The sequence below is a fragment of the Narcine bancroftii genome, chromosome 5, assembly GCF_036971445.1.
Source record: "Narcine bancroftii isolate sNarBan1 chromosome 5, sNarBan1.hap1, whole genome shotgun sequence".
Lineage (NCBI taxonomy): Eukaryota > Metazoa > Chordata > Chondrichthyes > Torpediniformes > Narcinidae > Narcine > Narcine bancroftii.
This window is the reverse complement of record NC_091473.1, coordinates 173,466,228-173,488,419: the sequence shown is the minus strand read 5'-3', so window position 1 is coordinate 173,488,419 and position 22,192 is coordinate 173,466,228. Positions and strand designations below refer to the sequence as shown.

General features: G+C 39.7%; 1 protein-coding gene across 2 annotated transcripts in view; it reads right to left on the bottom strand.

The window, feature by feature from the left end:
- nup210 (nucleoporin 210) overlaps positions 1–22,192 on the bottom strand; it is a 117,727-nt gene that overhangs the window by 7,084 nt on the left and 88,451 nt on the right. For both annotated transcript variants that reach the window (XM_069939803.1, XM_069939804.1), the window contains 7 exons: positions 21,781–21,872; positions 14,072–14,246; positions 12,474–12,649; positions 8,944–9,164; positions 8,721–8,857; positions 5,954–6,077; positions 301–444 (listed from right to left, as the gene is read on the bottom strand). In XM_069939803.1, the coding sequence (XP_069795904.1) occupies positions 301–444; positions 5,954–6,077; positions 8,721–8,857; positions 8,944–9,164; positions 12,474–12,649; positions 14,072–14,246; positions 21,781–21,872 (1,069 nt within the window). The remainder of the gene's footprint in view (positions 1–300; positions 445–5,953; positions 6,078–8,720; positions 8,858–8,943; positions 9,165–12,473; positions 12,650–14,071; positions 14,247–21,780; positions 21,873–22,192) is intronic.

The window sequence follows — 22,192 nt, the reverse complement described above, 5'->3', positions numbered from 1 at the left end:
TTGAAAAGCAGCTGGAATCCATCAATCCTGGCTGACTAGTGTTGGACACTGACACAAGAGGCATCAGATGCTCAGTACAAACGAAAATTAGCAGGAAAACATTTTTAGGTCAGTTGAACTAACACAAAGTGTCAGCATTATTAAGGCTCATTTAATGTTTCTCCAACTTGTTCATGATACAACAAATTTGAAATGATCTTTGTATGTGGCTTGAAGTTTTCTATCATAATCCCTAATTTTCTTTCAGGAGGCAAACTTTCTGAAAACAATTGTCCAGTGTAATTAAATGCAAATTCTTACCTATATGGGCATCAAACCCTGTTTGTACACTAAACACATCTTCAGCAGGTATTTCCACTGCGTTATTAAATTGCAGATTGCAAGTGAAAATGGACTCTGGGTGCATTTGATCAATTGCCTCAAAGTGCTCAGCTGTACAGTCTCCTGAAAGCAAACAAAAACATGCTAAAATTATTGCACTTTATATGACAATTTAGACTCATGAAAATATCTACAACATTTGGTAACTTGTCATTTTTGCCAAAAGTTTTATCATTCTACCCCACTTAAGTCTTAAATTGAAAATATGCTTCACAACACGAAGTATGATGTTTCCTATTTACAATTGCATTGTTCAAAACTGGTCCCTCCTACAAAATTTGTGGAACTTTAGAAATTATTCCACCTGAACAGTGATTTAATAAAAGCAGTCAGAAATAACAGTACTATTGGTTTAAATGATCAAAGTTTCAATGCTGGTGGAATGCAGACAAAGTACAAGATTCCAATGGGGAGAAGTCATGTATGAATTGAAGGACACCAAAGGAAACTGATTTATTGATGTCAAATGCTCAGTTACATCTTCAAACTTGAGCCCAAAATTTCAATACTGGCATCATACTTATTATTTGAAAATATACAGGCCTCAAAATTAATATTTTTTTCCCTTCAGAATTTACCAAGAAGGTAAAATCAGCATGTGACAGATATTTTTCTCTGCCCATTTTCAAATATATACTTCATTAAAGTGATACTTACAAAGAGACATTTGAGAGATTCCATGCTCAAACCCAAAGAAAAAGTAAAGTTTGCTGTCTTTGTTCTAACTGTTTTCTTCAAAATGGGATTGGAAAGAAATAAGTTGATAGCAATGTCATTGATTCTCCTTCCTGCAACTATTTACAGCAGCAAATTATCTATGGGAAGTTTAGCTTCCAGGAATAGGTTATAATTCTCTTCCTCCACCTCAATTTCCAACAGTGCATTGAGAAGTTGGTCATGGCTCACATTTACACCACCCACTCTAATTAGCATACCGCTAAACAAATTCATGGCAGATGCCATCTTCCTTGCCCTCCATTCAGGCCTGGAACAGGCAGGCAACAAGGACAACCATGTCAGACTACTATTCATTTACCATAGTGCCACCTTCAACACGACAGTACCAAACAAACTCAACTCTAAACTCCATGACCTTGCCTCAATGCCCCTTCTGCAGTTTGATTGCCATTGCCAATCAAAACTAACGAACATTAAAAGCCTCATCCCACCCCAATCACACACTTTTCACCTCCTTCCTATTGGGAAGATTCATGAATACACCACCAGATTTCTTTTCTGCTGTGATGATCCACACAATAGTAAAATTATGTTGCTTTTGCTCTGTGCTAACAGATGCGCTCTGTAAATCTGCACTTCTGTTCTGTGTTTTACTTGTTCTGTTATGTATGGGGCATCTTGCTGGACAGCTCACAAATTAAACTTTGTCACTGCATCTTGGTACATGTGTTATGAGCCCAAAAGACCCCAAAACCCAGCAGCAATAGACATTTACCAAGACAAATGGTTTTTAAAAACAAAAGTTGTTTTTAATCAACTTTAAACATGAAAACAGAATCAAATTTTAACTTATCTCTATATTTAACTATCCCAAATGAACCCCCTTCTAATTCTAAGCACATGTGTATGATGTCTGTGTAAATTTAAGAAAAGTTCTTTGGTTCACAGTTCAATCTCACTTCTCCTTCTTCCAAGTTCTCTGGATGCAGGCAATTCTTAGACTGTGCACAGAATTTAACATGGATAAAGTTCACCAGGGTTTGGTGCTCGAAAGGGATTTCCACAACTGAGCTACCACCATTAATCACCTCAAGGTCTCGCTGATGAAACTTGCTCCATCAGTGTTTTCCACATGGTAACTTCTTTCTTCAGGCTACCACAGAGTTCGTTTCTGTTCCTCTTATTCCAAGAGAAACATCAGACAGATAGCACTTCCAGTTGTCCACTGCTCTGGAACTTTCTGTTTCCATCCAGTTCTTCCTGGCTTGCATTGTTCAGCTCCTTTCAGCTGAGAGGGCTTGTCTACTCTCTCTCTCTCTCCCACTGAGAATGCCAGAAAGCCCATGTGACTCTCTCACTTGCAAAAAACCCCCACCTTCTTTAGCAAACAACAGGAGTTCTCTCCCTTGATCAAGCTGCTGTCTTAGCTAAACAAAACCCAGGGGTGACCTTTCTGTGACAACACTGTAAGTACTTTTTAACAGCCAGTGTGTCTCCTCCAAACAATGGCTATTCATTTCATGATGTCATTTTAATTAGCACTTACTTATGAAATGTGCATAAAAGTCTCCAAAAGATCCTGCAATGTTACTGAATATGAATTCTTCAGTCTTTCAAATAAGATCTGTTTTAAAATGTGTGTATGTATGTTTCCTGCTTTGCGGAAACTGCCAAAATGTTTGGCCTGGAAGTCAGCCTGAAGAAAACTGAGGTCCTCCATCAGCCAGCACCCCACCATGACTACCAGCCCCCCCACATCTCCATCGGGCACACAAAACTCAAAACGGTCAACCAGTTTACCTATCTCGGCTGCACCATTTCATCAGATGCAAGGATCGACAATGAGATAGACAACAGACTCGTCAAGGCAAATAGTGCCTTTGGAAGACTACACAAAAGAGTCTGGAAAAACAACCAACTGAAAAACCTCACAAAGATAAGCGTATACAGAGCCGTTGTCATACCCACACTCCTGTTCGGCTCCGAATCATGGGTCCTCTACCGGCATCACCTACGGCTCCTAGAACGCTTCCACCAGCGTTGTCTCCGCTCCATCCTCAACATCCATTGGAGCGCTTTCATCCCTAACGTCGAAGTACTCGAGATGGCAGAGGTCGACAGCATCGAGTCCACACTGCTGAAGATCCAGCTGCGCTGGATGGGTCACGTCTCCAGAATGGAGGACCATCGCCTTCCCAAGATCGTGTTATATGGCGAGCTCTCCACTGGCCACCGTGACAGAGGTGCACCAAAGAAAAGGTACAAGGACTGCCTAAAGAAATCTCTTGGTGCCTGCCACATTGACCACCGCCAGTGGGCTGATATCGCCTCAAACCGTGCATCTTGGCGCCTCACAGTTTGGCGGGCAGCAACCTCCTTTGAAGAAGACCGCAGAGCCCACCTCACTGACAAAAGGCAAAGGAGGAAAAACCCAACACCCAACCCCAACCAACCAATTTTCCCCTGCAGCCGCTGCAACCGTGTCTGCCTGTCCCGCATCGGACTTGTCAGCCACAAACGAGCCTGCAGCTGACGTGGACTTTTACCCCCTCTATAAATCTTCGTCCGCGAAGCCAAGCCAAAGAAAAAGAAATGTATGTAACCTACTCTAAATCTTACCAAATTCTCCCAATATTTATCCATTACACATGTGACAATAAACTAGAACTTGATCATTTGTCTTTTAAAAGTTTGAAAGTTCAGTTAAAACTAACATTTGAATTTTCAAATTATTTCATTTTTACAATGCCACACAAAAATAGTGACTTTAAAAGAAAACATGGATTTATGATCTACTATAACAAGAACAGTGAAAACTTCATCTTGCCTGCTACCCACCAGAGGAGTCAACTAATTCTTAGGTCCAGCAGGTAATGCGATAACAAAAGTGCAGGGTGTAGTTTCCTTTGGCTTCTGAGAAAGTAGTCATTGGTGCGCCTTCTTGTTTTCAAACTTTGATGTGATTGTACAAGAACAGGTTGTTGGCGATATCTACTCTAAAGAACTAAGCTCTCGATCACTTTAACCTCAGCACTGTTTGTCCCTCTGTTCCACAAAGTTAATAGCCAGTTCCAACATTTTGTATTATTGTAGTTTATTCCTTCCCAATTTCATTTGATCCTCATCTCCACAATGTTAATTTTCCCTTCTCTATAGCGTTAAGGTCAGACACTAACTTTCAATAAAATTTTAATGATTTGAAACCATATTTTAGCCAGACTGTTCCCTTCCTCTGAACATATTAAAAGTTTGAATATTGAAAGACCTGCAGTTGTTACTTTGACACTTGCTTCATTTTATTTCACAAGATCACAAGACAAAGGACCAGAAGGAGGCCACTAAGCCCATTGAGTCTGTTCTGTAAATCTACACTGTTCCAATTTCCAGCCTTTTCCCCATATCCCTTGATGCTCTCACTAATGAGATACTTGTCTATTTCTTGTTTAAATACTCTCAATGATCTTGCTTCCATTGCTGGATGTGGCAGCAAGTTCCACAGATCCACGACCCTCTGGCTAAAGAGGTTCTTTCTAATCTCTCTTTTATATGGATAGCCTCTAATTTTCAGACTATGACCCCTTGTCCTTGATTCACCCACCAAGGACAACATCTTACCCGCATCCACCCTATCTAAACCTTTCAAGATATGAAAAGCCTCTATGAGATCTCCTCTCATTCTCCTGTACTCCAACGAATACAACCCAAGAGATGCCAAACGTTCCTCATATGTCAGCCCTTGCATTCCGGGAATCATCCTGGTAAATCTCCTCTGCACCCTCTCCAACATCACATCCTTTCTAAGATAGGGGGCCCAAATCTGCACACACTACCCCAAATGAGGCCTCACCAGTGCCCCATAGAGTCTCATCATCACATCTTTACTCTTGTACTCTATTCCTTTTGAAGTGAATGCCAACACAGCATTCACTTTCTTCACGACTGATTTCATCTGGCCATTAACTTTTAGGTTTCCCTGCACGAGGACACCCAGGTCCTTTTGCACATCCGAGGTCTGAATTTTCAACCCATCCCTACAGTATTCTGCCTCTTTGTTTCCACTGCCAAAGTGTACAACTGTACATTTCTCTATGTTGAATCTCATCTGCCATAATTTTGCCCAGTCTCCTAATCTCTCTATATCTTCTGCAACTTTACGGTTTCTAATCCGCCACCTCTCTTGGTGTCATCTGCAAATTTGGCCACTAAACCATTTATACCACAATCCAAATCATTAATATAAATTGTAAACAGCAGCGGCCCCAATACCGACCCCTGCGAAACACCACTAGTTACCGGGAGCCATCCAGAATGGGAACCCTTAATTTTAACCCTTTGCTTCCTGCCTATCAGCCACTTCTCTATGCTGAGAATACTACACAAAAAAACCCCAAATCTTTTTAAATGAATGTTCAAAAATCAAAGTAAACAAACCATTTGTGACTACAGTAGAACCCCAATATGGGGTGAATTTTCCGGTTGCTTGAACTGACCACGGTGGGGGGTGCCAATTTTAAATTTCTGTATTTTTTACCTATTTATTTTCTGCAATTTTTTTTTTTTTTTTGCTGATTGCTTGAGGCTGCCAGTTGCTTGATTTTCAGATAATGGAAATTTTTACTGTATTATAAGACTATTGAAAAATATGCTCGGTATGTTTCGGTTTCGGCAATAATATGGATCACCACAAACAACAAAATGGCATCGAATAAAGACTCCAATCTATTAGCTCCACCTCGTGATAAAACGCATAGCTGTTCATTCTTGGGACTGAGCAGATTTCACAGAACTGACTGACTTACCATCACAGCCATTGTGCAAACCCATCCCATCTACCCACCCTCCATAATCCTCGTCTAGCAGTTCTCTCCCCCCTCCCCCCCCAAAAGAAAATTACCTTTCAGGTTACTGCTTTCTCCAATGAAAACAGGAAATTTAAAAGGCACAGTCCCAGTCTGTGTGGTCAGGCGTGCACCACTCTGCACTTGAACAAGAGTCTTTGCTGCACTCTTAATTACCAGCTAGAAAACAACAGGGCTTGGTAAATTATCACATTTAATCCATTAGAAATCACTAATAAAGGAGAGACTTATTTGTTAATAGAACATTTTATCACCTGGAATGATAAAACAATTAGAAAACGTGCAGCCAGTGCATTCAGGAGATTTACGAAAAATAAAAAAGGATGCAGAAAAAATACTGCAGATACTGGAAGTGTTAAAGGAGGTGGGAAATACACAGTAAGTCAGGCCACAGAGATGCCCCCTTTTCTACTTGCAGCTTACAAGCATTTTTTTTCCCTATCCGTCCCAATTTTGACAATGGGTCTTCAACCTAAAGACAAGAAAGACTTCTCTTACCATAGATAGAACTTACGGTTTCTAATCCGACACCTCTCTTGGTGTCATCTGCAAATTTGGCCACAAAACCATTTATACCACAAATCATTAATATAAATTGTAAACAGCAGCGGCCCCAATACCGACCCCTGCGAAACACCACTAGTTACCAGGAGCCATCCAGAATGGGAACCCTTAATTTTAACCCTTTGCTTCCTGCCTATCAGCCACTTCTCTATGCTGAGAATACAACACAAAAAAAAAACCCAAATCTTTGTAAATGAATGTTCAAAAATCAAAGTAAACAAACCATTTGTGACTACAGTAGAACCCCAATATGGGGTGAATTTTCCAGTTGCTTGAACTGACCACGGTGGGTATTCCCAATTTTTTTTTGTTATTGGAGCAGAAGAGATGTTTTTCCTTCAAAAACAGAACTTAAACATAGTCAAATCGGCTAGGATTTATTTAGTTGGACACATTGGTGTACAAGATCATTGAGGATCCCTTCCACCCTCACACACATCTTTCAGCTGCTCCTGTTGGGAAAGAGGTATAGCACAGAGATATCAGATCTAGCACCACCTGGCTAAGAACCAGCTTCTTACCATGGGCAGTGAGAATACTGAACGACACTCACCATCCCAGACTCTCACACTGATGAAACAATATTTATTTATATGTTTCATTTGCCTATATGGGTGTTGTCGAGTCGTGTGCCTGCGCCAGTGCAATTTGCACTGTGGACTGGAGAACGCTGTTTCGCCGGGCTGCACTTGTGCAATCAGATGACAATAAACCTGATTTGACATTGAAGGAATTGGGAATTAAGAGTGGTGCATTACTCCTCCTTTTATCCGCCCACCTGTATCCACCTATCCCTTTTACCTGTGAGCCTGTTCTCCTCCCTCCTCTTCTCCTGCCTCCCACCACTCCTACCAATTTTCCAGATTCCTGACAAATGGCTCAAGCCCAAAATGTCGATTGCTTTTTATCTCCTTTGGTTGCTGTATGACCTGCTGAGTTTCTCCAGCACTTTTCTGCATTGTATTCTCCCCCATGTACTTAGTGATCTCAGTTCAGATTAGATTGAAAGTCTAATTGAAGAATGAGAAAACTTTCTGTTTGTTGCTTTAAAAAAAACCCACACACAACTGGATCTTGCATTACCTCTGTCACTGTCTGTAATGGGTTTGTATGTTCTCCCTGTGACCTGCAAAAATTATGGACAAAATCTATGCATATAAAAAAAATACAAGATCCTCTTATTATAAAGCTTACCTCTCTAAGTTTTGTGGCTAACTGGCTATTTTTTGGAGATCAGTTTCGGTTTTAAAGTCAGAGAAATGAAGAAATGCATCATTTTGTCCATTGTTTCCCATGAAATACCAGAGAGGAGAAATTCAACAACCATGAATGCTTAGCAATTTTTTTTTTTACTGAATAATGTTATGATTTTGGGAAGATTATCAAAAGGGATGATTTTTTCCCCCTAATTTTAGCTCACAATTGTGATTGGTTACTTAAAGATATATGCAAGGTTAGTGGTAGATGTTTAAGGCAGTAATTTAAATTGAGCTTGAAGGATGTACAATTATGGGCAAATTAGAAATGTTATTTATTAACATTGGATCTGATCAGCTGCACTTTTGTTAGGAGACATAAAACAGAACATTACAGTGGAGAAGTACACTACTTCACATTAGTGATTTTAAAAAAAGTCAAGGCCTATTCAGAGCAAATTTAAAACACCACATTTCTTTAAGCAATTCTGTTCCAATAGATTTGACTTTGTCAGCAGTAAAATTTCAGATACAGCCATGCGTATTACATGTGCAATGGGGTGGCAAATATAATAGTACACTCCCAGAATATCTTAAAACACACCAAGTGATCTGTAAACAGCGAATGCGCTACCCAAATTGATAGGAAAGATTGAGATGGATAACGGGCCAAGAGCAGGCAAAATGGATTAGTATGAAGGAGTGAATATGTAAGGAGATCACAAAGAATTGCAAGAATAAGAGGGTTGTGTAATAGCTAGTGATTTCAACTTTCTTCCCATTGACGGACTGCCATTGCACAAAGTGCATGGAGATTGATGAATTTGGTAAATGTGTCCAGCAAAGTTCTCAAACAATATGCAGATGACCCTACTAGCGCGGGGGCAATGCTATTACAGTGGGAGTAACCCGGATTTGAATCTGACACTGTCTGTCAGAAGTTTGTACATTCTCCCTGTGACCTGCAAAAATTATTAACAAAATATATGCACACAAAAAAAAACAAGATCTCAGCAAATGTTCCTGTTATTATAAAGCTTACCTCTCGATACGTTTTGAACTGTCCTGGTATTTCATAATATATTGTGACAAGCCCAGAATCTCTTGCAACTGCCGTGCCAGTCTTGGGGCTAACCTGAAGAATGCTATTGGAAGATGAACTCCAAACTCCCAGTTGACCTGCAAGAAGACAGATTAAATGCTGAATTTCATCATACACTTGAAGATTGTACGATGAGTTGGATATCCAACAAGGAGATATTTACCTTCCTGATTAACTAGATTACTGCTGAAACATACAACATCACCAACTACAAGATCTCCCAGCAATTCCGGATAGATGAAATGTTCAACGGGCAAAGGAACATAATCAGCAATGCTAGAATGTTCTGCATCCCATATACTCAGCAACGTGAGCCCCACGTTTACGGTCCTTACTATAAAGGTATTATTTGTGGTTCCTTTGCCAATTTGCAGGAGGTCATCCCTACAGAAATCAAAATGAACATTAATTACCTAATTAACAATGACACAGTTAAAGAAATATGAATCTTAATTTAAACATGCTGTATTTCATATCAGGTGTGTGTTTATCACAAGAGCTTGAACCTTAGCGGAAAAATACTTTCACCTTTGTTCATATGTGATGAAATTTTTAAAATATTAAAATATAACTTCTACAGACTGCTTGTCTTATTTTAGATCCAATTGTTCAATTATTTCATCTCTACAGCAATCCCCCACAGATTTAATTACAGGTGTTAATAACCAATAAAGAACAATTTACTGGAGTGTGCAGCATTATTCTTCTGCTTTTGACGAGCTTAAAAAATTATCTGCACTTGAAAAACTTACTAGGGAATTTATTGTCTCCAAAATTGGTAATGCTCTAGACAAAGCGTGAGAGCATTCCCATTTTCTATTTAGTTTACTGATGAAGTCTCCTTTATGTCATTATCTACGCAAACTCAGTTGTGCGCACAAGCTGAAATGGGAATGTCCTGCACCAACTTCTTGCTTTATCCCTAGTTTCAGCTCCACAGTGTCTGAATGTTTCCCCATTTCTTCTCTCACGAAGTTTCAATGTTGTCACAGTCAGCAAAAGGCATCTATTTGAACTAAGGTTGTATACGAAAATGCCACTGAGGTCAGAGATTAAATATTCTGAAAATTCTCTCCTTCGAACAAAGAGGCCGCAATTAATTTTTTCGTGTCACTTGACAATTTAGGGTTATCCACCATTCAATTTGCTTCTGATACAAACACCCAAAATCTTCTCCCATCTACGCAACATTGTCCAGAAGAACATCCTCAATAAAACCTTTTGATTTGACCAAACATTTTCATCTGCAAAATATTTCCATTGTGGATTGATGATTTTGTTTGCTCCACAACACCGCGAAGTTACCAGAGATGCGGTATTAATGTTAAAAGCACTATGCAAATGAAATGAGTAGTTGTTGCTGCACTGATCAGCCATTCAAAATAATTACATTTCAGAATCTAGGTCTCCTCCCTAGCTAATTTATTAAATACTCTAATGTCAGAGACTCTTCCTCCTTCCCCCAATACATGCTTAAAGGACAGAATTTAAACGCAGGTACGGGTCCTTATCACTTTATCTGTGATTCAGAAAACCGAACATTTTTTTTTACTGCATGTACAGTACATTTTCAGGTGCTCTTGAGAGCCAGGAGAGAATGCAGCTCAGGCGGGGAGCGAGCAGCAGCGCGACTCTGGCAGGTGAGCGGGGAGAGAGAAGCAACGCAACTCGAGCAGGGAGAGAGTGAGGAGAGAACGTGGCCCTTAGAGTGTGGAGGCCCAACGGGGACAAGGAGAGTTGGAGCCCACTGAACCACTGGGGCCAGAGGGTGAAGGGACCCTGGTGCTGGGTTCCATGGCCTGGGAGGAAAGAGGAGAGAAGCGAGCTGGCTTCGAGGAGAAGGTGGTGCCGGAGGGAGAAGTTGAGAGGACACCACTGGGGAGTGGCTGAGCCCAAGTAGCAGCAAGATCTGGGCCCAAGGGAGGAGCAGGTGATGGCAAGCCCCTCTGGCAGCTGTTGGTACAGAGGGATCAGATGATGGGAAGCAGCCCAACAGAAGCCAAGCTGGGCCAGAGGGAGGCAGATAAGGGCACAGCAGAATCCGGTTGGGTGGGCCTCTTTATGCTTTAATGTGGGATTAACAGCGGTCTTCATTACCCATAATCCCCCACACAGCTAGAATCGAGTTTCCCAGAGCAGTTCCAGCTCGAGGGGGATTATGGGTAATGAAGACAGCCATTGCTCATTGAACTGGCTTCAATGCGGCGTCGCTCCATAAAAAGGGCTCATGTTTGGCCCTTTTTAATTCCATAATCCAGAATAATCTAAATACTGATGAGTGTTCAAGGATCTTGGATAAAAGAACAAACACCTGTACTTTGAGAATTTTATTGGAATGCCTCCTGCACTATTTTATTTGACATTTTTGTGGCTATTTGCTGTCAGTAGATTCATTATTAGTAGCTTGCATCTTTGCTCATTTGTGTATTATATCGTCCAAAGTGTATTATACACAATTTGATTCTGTGCTGTCATTCACTTCAAATCCAATAAAGTGGTCAGCAGCAAATTGTCCACACATTACAATTAAGTCACAGGAAGAGAGCTCAAATATTCGTAAGTTGGGTGGGGCAAAGAATTAAATGCTGACAGCCAAAGTCTGATGGCATTATGGGAGGATCAGTTTGACATGCAGAGAGATAAAAAAAAAGGAACATTAAATACAAGGTTGCCTTGATACTTTTCAAGATCTTATCCATTGTTCCTTTTCTTTGCCTGTACCTGCCTTAAAGCACCTTGCTCATTTCATTGGTAAATTCTTTCTTTCTTCTTTGGCTTGGCTTCGCGGATGAAGATTTATGGAGGGGTAATGTCCACATCAGATGCAGGCTCGTTTGTGGCTGACAAGTCCGATGCGGGACAGGCAGACACGGTTGCAGCGGTTGCAAGGGAAAATTGGTGGGTTGGGGTTGGGTGTTGGGTTTTTCCTCCTTTGTCTTTTGTCAGTGAGGTGGGCTCTCTGGTCTTCTTCAAAGGAGGTTGCTGCCTGCTGAACTGTGAGGCGCCAAGATGCACGGTTTGAGGCGATATCAGCCCACTGGCGGTGGTCAATGTGGCAGGCGCCAAGAGATTTCTTTAGAGGACACTTTAAAATGCAGCACTTATTGTGTTAATAATTCCCTCCATATGTCCTTATCAAACCTCCCCCTCCTCCACCGAAACTCAACACACAGATTTGTGATCAAAATCTCCAAACTGATTCCTAGTGCTCGCTGACAAAGGTGAATGCCAAACCTTGCCAAGATACCCAACATCTCTGATCTCAATTTGCCCAGTTGCTCAGACATGCTTTATTGCCATGTCTCCGGCATTTCTGGAGCTCTGCTGTTTGATTTCCTAATGTGGCCAGATTGGGCTCCTCCCACCACTCTCCCCCTTCCACAGGTCCAAGATGGTCGAAACACCGACATGCTAATGTCTGCACTGACTTATTTAACACGGCATACTAAAAGTATACTTAAAACCTCTGGCTTACAATGAACAATGCATTGGGAAAATCTTTATCTCCATCATGTTTAAAATCAATATTTGCTCAATAAGATTCAAATAACCAAAACTTCATGCATCCTAAAATTTCTATTACCAACTCGTTCTTAAAACCAATTAGATCAGATTTTTAAACTACCCTAGCAGGTTCTCAGTAATCCAATGCTACTTCTTAAATCCATCATGCAACAACCATAACTGGTTTACCTGTTCATAGCAAAATTTATCATTGTATTTTGAGCATGGAACAGATCTCCAGAGTTGTCATGGAAATGAACAGTCAACGTTAAAGTTATTCCCACTGGAATGGCTCGTGCAGACTCCTTGTTGAGTGTATATATTGCAGGACTTGTGCTGATTCGCAAGTATGAGACAGGTGCAACCTGAAAATTACAAAGCAACACGTCAAAAATGAGGAAGCAGCATAAATGTAATTTAATATAAATAATTTTATTTTGTTTTTGCTTGGGTTGAAGCCAAAAGCAACACTGAAATGATCAAATTTCAGATTCAAATATAAAACTATCAAAAATGAATAGTAAAATTGTTACGAGCCCAGAGGACCCCAAAACCCAGCAGCAATAGATATTCACCAAGACAAATGGTTACTTAAACAAAAGCTGTTTTTAATTATCTTAAAACATGAAAACAGGATCAAACTTTATCTTATCACTATTAACTAACCTAACTTAACCCCCTTTTAATTCTAAGCGCATGTGTATGTAATGTGTGTGTGTGTAAGTTCAGAAAGGTTCTTTGATTCACATTCCAATCTCATTTCTCATTCCTCCAAGTTCACTGGTTGCAGGCAATTCTGATACTGTGCACAGAATTGAATATTTAGAAAGTTTGGTGCTTGAAAGGTAAATGGTTACTGCTCAGGTTCATGTTGGTTTTCAGAGAGAGATTTGTTGCTCCAGGACATCCACAACTGATGTACTTCCATCAGTCACCTCAGTGTCTTGCTGGCGAAAATTGTCCCATCAGGGTTCTCCAGATAATAACCTCTTTCTTTCAGGTCATCACAGAGTTCCTTTCTGTTTCTCTTATTCCAAGTGAAATATTAGTCAGCCAGTCCTCTCCTCTTGCATGAACCACAAAGGCTTTGACCAAAATCTTGCCAGCTTGTCCTGTACCAGTCCTAGCAATGTTTGCTGGCTGAAACACAGTCAGAGTGATCTCTGCTTTTCTCTCTCTCTCCCCAAGAAAAAGCCTGTTTGACTCTCTCTGCTTGCAAAATCACACGACCCTCTTACAACAGCAGAACTTTCCTGCAGACAATAGTGGTGCCAGCATTCTCTTTCATCTGTTGCTTTGGTAAACAATAATCCATTAGTGACGACTTTTGTGCACCCTTCAAAGCTCTTGCAAAAAGGTGTGAGAAGCCACTATGTCTAGCAGACCTCCAGTTTTCAAATAAGATCTGTTTTAATGTGTTTAAATGTGACCTCTCTAACAAACCTTTCCCAATTTATTTCCCAAAAACATTTCTATATACTCCGTCACAGTGTCATCAAGCAATACACTTCCCTAGCATTGTTCAACTCATCAGAAATGTTATGACGATGAGGCCCTATAACTCATCAGACCATGCATACTCCATACTTCAGGAGAACATGATGGGCCCCACTCCTAGACCCTTGAAGGAATCATGCTGCAGAATGATACTAGATTTAGCTGGGCATAGACCAGGCACAGAGTAGAGGGGTAGAAAGATCTGCACCCTATTTTCAAAAATATTAAGGTAAGGAATTCAAAACTAATTTAAAAAAATATATTGAAATATGAATACTATTTATTCTGACCTTAACTGCAACTGTGACAGTTTGATTGACACCAAATTGCTCTTCAGCATTCACTCGAATTGTAGAAGATCCGGTTACGGAACCAGAAGTCAGAATGCCGTTTTCATCCATTTGTATCACAGGAGATTTGTCAGAGCAGTCTTGTACTTGGTAACTAAGAGTAGCTGCACCATCTCTGCCAATCAAGCAAGCATCAAATGTTATTAATTTAAAAAAACTTCATTTTTCAAGTTTATAAATAACTTTTAGAAGGCTTTCAGCGCCACTAACCAAAGTGATGGTAATATAAGCATGTAGTGTTAACTACCCAGTTCAACAAAATGAAAAATCAAGAGTAATAAAGAGGCAACGTGGTGTGATACTTGTTCAGTACATTGAATATCCGTGGTCAGTTTAAATCAATGCTCATTAAACTATCCCAAAGCTGCAGGCAAGCAATGGGTCAGTGGCTCCATGGAAACTCCAGCGCTTCTCTGCTTCCTCAGAGCAAAGACATCTCATACAAACATGAATGGTTTTACTTATGGTGAGATAACTAACAAGGGCAAGACCAAACCGGCTGTTCACTTTTCAAGCCCTGCATCAGCTCATACCAATCCATTTTCCATTTCAAAACTTCCACTTAATGCATATTTAAATACCAACCCTAAGATGCTAGAGGTACGATAGCTTATCAGTTCAAAATGAAGTACCTACTCAATATTCACAAATCCTTTGCACTCTTTATGCAATCTAATACTTCAAAGTACAGTACCTGCCTTAAGGTACAGTGGTGAAGCTGGATTTGATTAATTTTAAAGATTCTTACTTTTGACAATCACAGCATATTCAACAATTTCTGCACATGGAAGTTAAAAATAAACAAACTGTAGAGCAAATTCAGTTCCTTTACTGCTGCTAATTCAGTAGTGATGTTTAAAATCTCAATTTGTAGCTAATACCTGGCCATTTGCTCAGCACCAATTTGCTCACAGGAGCACCCCAATAAATTCTATTCGATCATTTACCCACACCGTGTCAATTTTTGTCTTTTTCAAAATACATTTTCCTTCTATTTAAAAAACCATGAAAGATTTTGACAAACAAACATAATACTGTACAAATTGCTAAATTATGTAATTTCTCAGAAGTTGCAAATTTCCCTCCTAATTTTTGTAAAACAGTTAATGTTTCCTCTGAATCAATTCACAGAAGAGAATAGTTTCCACTCTCTATACCATTATTGTGGAAGGGTTAACATTCCCTAATCAAGAAAAGGCCCTTTCAGGTGGACCCTCTACCTTGAGGGCAGCGGCAGGAGCGGATCTTAATCTGCGGACTCACCTTTCAGGTAGCAGTCCTAAAAGGCTGCTGCAGCGTTGCCAGGTCCACCTGAAAGGGCCTATACATATCCAGAGGCACCTCCGGATCTGATGGAGGCGGGGCGACTGGCGCCACAGCATCATAAATATGCGGCATAGCAATGGCTGTCTTCCCTATCCATAATTCCCCCATGCAGATGGAACCGGTCTGTGTTTCCCACAACAGTTACAGCTGCGTGGGGGATTATGGGTAGGGAAGACCACCATTGCTCTGCCGCATTTTGAGCCGCAGAGAGTGGCCCTGGTGCAGGAGCAGCCAGTGCCACGGGCCGCCTCTGCCCCGACATCCTCTGATGGTCGCCCCTGTCCCAATGTCCCATCCCCAGTGGGGCGGGGGCTGTAATGGAGCAGGGCGGGGGAGTCATGGAGGGGGGAGCAGTCAGGTAGCGGGAGGAGGGCTGTCAGGCAGCGGGGAATTGGGTAGCTGGCTGATGGAGACAGGTGCGTTGGTGGAGCGTGGCACTCCGCCGATTATCCCTCCCAGAGGAGGGTTGGCGTCGTGCTTCTGCTGCATTCAGGCGAGTATAGCTTTAGCCGCAAAGGGGGAGATTGTGCGGTTTTACACTGGGGTGTTCAGGCCAACTGAAGGGGCCTAAAGAGTACATTTAAACAAGTTAGAATGGTTCAGCTACAAGAAATATACTGCCTTTATGATTTGAACCCACTAAAGCTTATAGCCAATTTTCTGCCCAATTTTAAGTGCCATCTTGTGTAGTGTTTTGTCATTACTTAGTGCCTTTTTATCCCCCCATTGGAAATGATTAAGCCAGATTACTTGTTTTAAACAAATTCATTTCAGAATATTGAACACACCTCCAAGGTTTTTACATCACGTTTTTAATGTTGCAATGAATTCTTGTAGACCTGTTAGGGGTGGGTTAAGGTGGTAACAGCACAAATATTCAAGAGAGCTCCAAGCCAGACCCCAATTCCAAGTTTCTGTCTGGAAGATTATTAACATTCAACTACTCATGCCAAAGTAATATTCCTGAACTACATTGGCTTGGCCACTTGAACCAAGATTTGGCAATTTAAGAACACGGAGAAGTAAATTTGATACAACACAGATTAAAGCAGTGACAATCAAGTAATGGTCATGCTCTTTGGAAATTTGTTTTATAACCACTGGGTTGCTTGCTTCAAAAAGTGCATTACAAATTTAGTTACTGTATCACAGCTACTAGTAAAGTCACTTAAAAGCTAGGCAATAATTTCACATCATCAAATAAAGGGGGATTCAAATGGTAACCTTCAAAAATCCATTTAAAATTCAGTGAAATTAAATCCACAAATAGCTGCTACCAATAAACAGTAATGCTTCTGAGGGAAACCAAGTGTACTCGTTCAGAGCTTTGTAGGAAACAGTTCATTACACAATTTTGTCAATTTCTTCTAAACAACTATAACAGGAGTTTAAAAAAAAACAGGCAAAATAAACTGAAAGAAATTAAATCAAGTTGAATTTAATTGTTCACTAAAATGCAAATAGAATAACATTCCTGTTTCTGTCATTCAAGCAACTGGCAAAAAATTAGGAATTTAAAATTGCCACCCTCCACCCCCCCCCCCCCCCCACCCCCAGTGATCAGTTGGCAAATCCACACAGCACACAATCTCAAGCAACCGGAAAATTCACTTATCTGGCATCTACCAATCCCCATAGGGGCCAACACCAAGGATTTTTACTGTATTTTAATAATCAGATTAGCAACCCATTGGCCTAATACTTGGTCAGTTGCAAGGAAAATGCTGAATTCTATAATGAACTATAGAACAGAGTATATTAAAAAATAATAGGATTGAGCAACACCAGCATGAGATTTATGGAAAGAAAATCACATTTGACAAATCCACTCGAATTGTTTGAGGATATAACTGAAAGAGAGGTTCAAACTGGGATACAAACAGCATTAAAAGTCTAAGTAAATGAGAGGCTATGGACCAAGGCCAAAGAGATGGAATTAATATGGAAGACTGGCTGATGGTTGGAGTGGATGATATGGACAACAGCTCATTTCCATATGGTATTATTGTTCAGCTCTATGGCAGACATGTAAAGGGATCCTTGTATTTGGTGGAACATTTGGATATTTTTCCATGTTTTCCTCAAGATCTCCACCAGGAAGTTGGAATGCATACCGTTTTAGGATGAGAACTGATAATGTAGCAGAAGGCAGGGAATTATATTACTGCTCAATCTTGGCAGGCTAAGTCAAGCAGGGCACAATGGAGATTTTGGGCCCTATCTATTAAAATTATATTTATTACATGCAGATATATACACATATATTTTATACAGGTATAGGTTTAGGTGAAGGGACCAAATGTCACATCTCAAGTTCAAAAAATTAGGAGAGAGTGCAAGTGGGGAAGCGGACAGAGTCAAGGGAATTGAGTTGGTGAGAACATAACGTGGCAAAATCCAAGATCACCTGTTTTGTTCCACTTAACAGAAAGGCCGATTTATATAAAAAGAGATCCAGAAAAACCTAGTTGTACTTGCACACAAAATGCTGAAAGCCAAGATGCAAGTGAAACAAGGGATCACGCAGCCATTACGAAAGGAGTGAATAAAGGAAAAAGGAATTCTTACTGCAATTACATAGGTGAGTCCAGATCTGCGGCAGTGTAAACAGTTTTGGTCTCCATGCCCATAGAGGGAGTGCAGCAGAGATTAAATGGACCGACACGAGACACATCAGTTCTTTTGTAGTTGGAGATCAAGTACATTTGGCTCATTTTCTCTGCAGCCAGGATGAATGAGAGGTGATTGAATTCAAATTATGAACTTTTCATTGAGGCAAACTCTTCCACTTAGCTGAGCTGTCTATATCTCGTGGTCATTGTCTTAGAGCAAGCTGCAGGTTGTTTTGGACGGAAAGGAGGAGAACTTTCTTTAATATGGTGAATTTTCTACCCATTGGAGGGTCAATTGACAAATACATTCCAGACTACATCGATTTCTGAACATTAAGGAAATCAAGGAATAACCGGATAGTGCTGAACAAAATGGTGCTGAAGTAGAAAATCAGATTTGAACTTGATGGCAAGTCTGAAGAGCCAGGTAACATTAATGTTCTTATGTAGTTTTACCCATGATATTTTTCTCCCCGAGATATTGTGTTATCATGATAAAAGGTAGACAAGAAACCAGGTTCTCTAAAGGGCACAAGGAAGCCTCCGTGGGCAGAGATAGGATGAGTGGTAAAACGTGGCAAATGAAGAGCAAAGTTGGAAAAATGATGAAATTGTCTGGTTTTTTTTTAAAATTTTTTATTTTTCACACCATAAATCACAATAGCCATGATATACACTTTTTCTTTTGAAATTTTTTTGAAATTGTCTGTTTTGACTAGAAAAATAAAATAGATGATTGAAATTCTGATTTGTATTTATTTGCAAAGAATCCACTTCATATACAGCAAGCAATTAGGAAAGCAAACAGAATATTATCATTTTGTGTGGGGGAAATTGAATGCTGAAGTAGAGAAGTTCTGCTTCAGTTACAGAGATCATTGGTTGTATGACAACTACAAACTGCACACAGTATTGGTCTCCTTATTTAAGGACGTTAATGAGTTGGAAGGAGTTCAAAGACTTGCTGCGTTAATATCGAGAATAGACAGGTTCCCTTATGAGCAAGTGTTTGTATCTGTTGTAGTTCGGAAGAGTGAGAAAGGACCTTCATTAAAACTAAATCCTGAGGAGCGTTGACTTGGTGGCTGGTTAGTGTGGAGGTTAGCACAATGCTATTACAGTGCCAGTAACCTAGGTTCGAATTCAGCTGTCTGTAAGGAATTTATCTGCGTGCGTGCATTTCCTCCAAGTGCTCTGGTGTCCTCCCAAATTCCAAAAATGTACGTGATTAGTTGATGAATTAGTCACATGGGTATATTTGGGCAGTGCAGGCTTGTGCGCCTCAAGGGCTTGTTATCATGCTATATCTCAAAATTAAAAATTAAAGAGGATATTTCCTCTTACGAGAAGACCTAGAACTTGAGATCGCTGCTTAAAAGGACAACCATTTAAAGACAGATGAGGGAAGAATACCCTCAGACGGTTGTAATATTTGAAACTCTCATGCTCAAAAGAACATTGTTTGAAATAATTTGATTAAGGTAGATAATTAGATACTTAATAAGCAAGGTGAGGGGGGGGCAAAATGTTACCACTGGTTGACAGAAATGAGCAATTGAGGTTACAGTTAGGTTAGCCATGAACTTATCAAATGATGGAGCATGTTTCTGAGGGCAAGAGGCCCGCTCCAACTCCTAAATCGTATGTTCTACGACAAAGTGTCTCCGTAGTTTTGCTGGAATACCTACAACCATCATATCCCCTCGCTACCCACATAAAATCACAACTGCACACATTCAATCCCAGCACCCAGTAAAATACTATTAGATGGCTATCGGTTTAGGATGTACAAGATGCACCACAGAAATTAAATTGGTTTGGTTAAAAGACAAGGCCACTAATTTATAATTTTTAAGGATTATATTCAACAATTGTGTTTAAAGCTACCAACTCATTGTGACAATACAGTCCTATTCCTTCTTCATCACAAAGGTTACATGATATCCCATTATTTTGTTGATAGTTTACAAAATCAATTTGCAATATTGCGCCCCACCCCACCCACTCCCACACTGCTCCCCAATTAATGGCATAATAAAATTCAATATAGAGAGAGTACTTGAGAAAATTAGCTACCCAAACAGGGAAATGACCTTTCAGTTCACAATTTTGTACTTCACAACTTCTTCCAGTTTAACCCTTTGGCTACAAATTAAGCCTACTATTTTAAGTACATTTAACATTTCAAAATATATTTCATAATCATGTACAGTAAAATCCTCCTTATCTGGCATTCAATCAACTGGAAACTCAAACAACAGGCTAAAACATCGAGGAAATAAATGAATAGAAATTAAATAAGAATAAAGTTTTGAATAAAAGTTTTAAATTGTAAAAGTAAATGATCTCCAAAGCACCTCACAAACCTTGGGAACAAATGTTCAGCCAGTGGAGCACCCGGCCATGCCCCGCCCGCATCAGCTGTTTAAACAAAGTTCCAATAAAGTTGCGCTTGAATAAAAAAAGTGGCACCCAGGATGAAGAGCTGGCTGACGTTGCTTGTTGCTGGAGTGACTCTCCCAAAGTGTCTCCCTATCCTTACCTAGTAGGAGTCTATATCTTCATTAGTGTTAGGTACATGAATAAGGGTTTATCTGTACACATGGGGAGAGTGTTTGAATTATGATGGTGGCACAGTTAGTGTCATGGTTCACTCAATGCTGTTACAGAACCAGGGACCTGGGCTTCAACAAATTTAAATTTGGTAAGTTTGGGAAATTTACTTGATTAAAGTGAACTTTACATAATTAAAGACAAGAATACTGATTTTCTTTTCAAATTACTGTACATTTTACACTGTCTTTTAAACAGTGCATTCTTAATGCAGGTGTATTAGGCATTGGAAGAGTGAATCTCAGTCAACCAGAAAATTTTGACCCTCGTAGGTGCCGGAGACTTAGGATTTTACTGTAAAATGCTTATTCTGGCACAACTTCCTTATGAAGTATTTGGAAATGTTTTGAAAGCATTGTGTATTATTGCACATTAAAATAAAAGGGAAATCCAAAGATCTGATAAAACCTGAAACATTAACTGTTTCTCAAAAGAAAAAGACTCCCAAAGGGCCAGGAAGATTAAATAGGTAGTGGTCTAGGCTTGCTGCCAATTCTTCAAGATGAAATACAACCAATTTGCTGGCGTGTCATCTTAATAGGTAAACATCATATCCATCGTGTTGGAAGGCTTTGATTTCCCTGACCAATTCAGAAATAAAGTGGAGTATCAGACATTTTAAAAAGCAGTTCAGCATTTGCAACAGAAGACTTAACTTGGATAATAAAGCTCAAGGTAAATGAAGAACAGACTTGCTTCTATCAGCCTGCTGGGTATATTATTTGTCAAATTGATCTGGACATAGTCATCTGCATTTTTATCTTTCTGTAGAATAAAATGGCTCAATAATTTGAATCATGTTTTGCAATATTTAATGGTATCTTGGTTAGGAGGTTAAATAAAATATCCAACCAGAATATCTGGATCCAATATTAACACAAGAAGGAAAGGTAATATACATTAACTTAGTAAAGAAAATTTCAGGGTGCTTTCAACAGCTTGTCAGCACCCAAATTCAAAGCACCACCATCAAGTATTGTTCGTGAACAAAAATAGTCAGATTCTCACTCTAATTTTAGTTTCTCAGAAAATCTAAATGGAAGTGCTTAAGTTTTGCAAGACCCAAATGCAAATTGTTTGTTAAATCTCAAAACTTACCGATTTGTTTGAAGTTTCAAGAAAGAGTTTGGCGACATTAATATCTGTTGTGCTTCAACTTTATGGTTGGACAACCATAGCTTTTCAAACACCTAAAGGATAAACAATTTATATATATATATTATATATATGCATATATATAGGGATTGTAAATAATTCATACATTTACTATGTATTTAAAAACAGCTATTTCTTAAAATTCAGTTGTACTTTAAGTTCATGCTCTAATCATAAAAAGAATTGTAGTAATTTTACTTTGTAATTCCTGGTTTGCTATCTGCAAATTCTTTAGCATGACCGACTGTTCAATAAGATCAATGACTGTGCTTCCTAGCTGCTTAGAACCAACATCCAAACCAAATGTTTCCATTTGATCATTGCATGCTGAGATTAGTGAGTGGAGATGACTGTG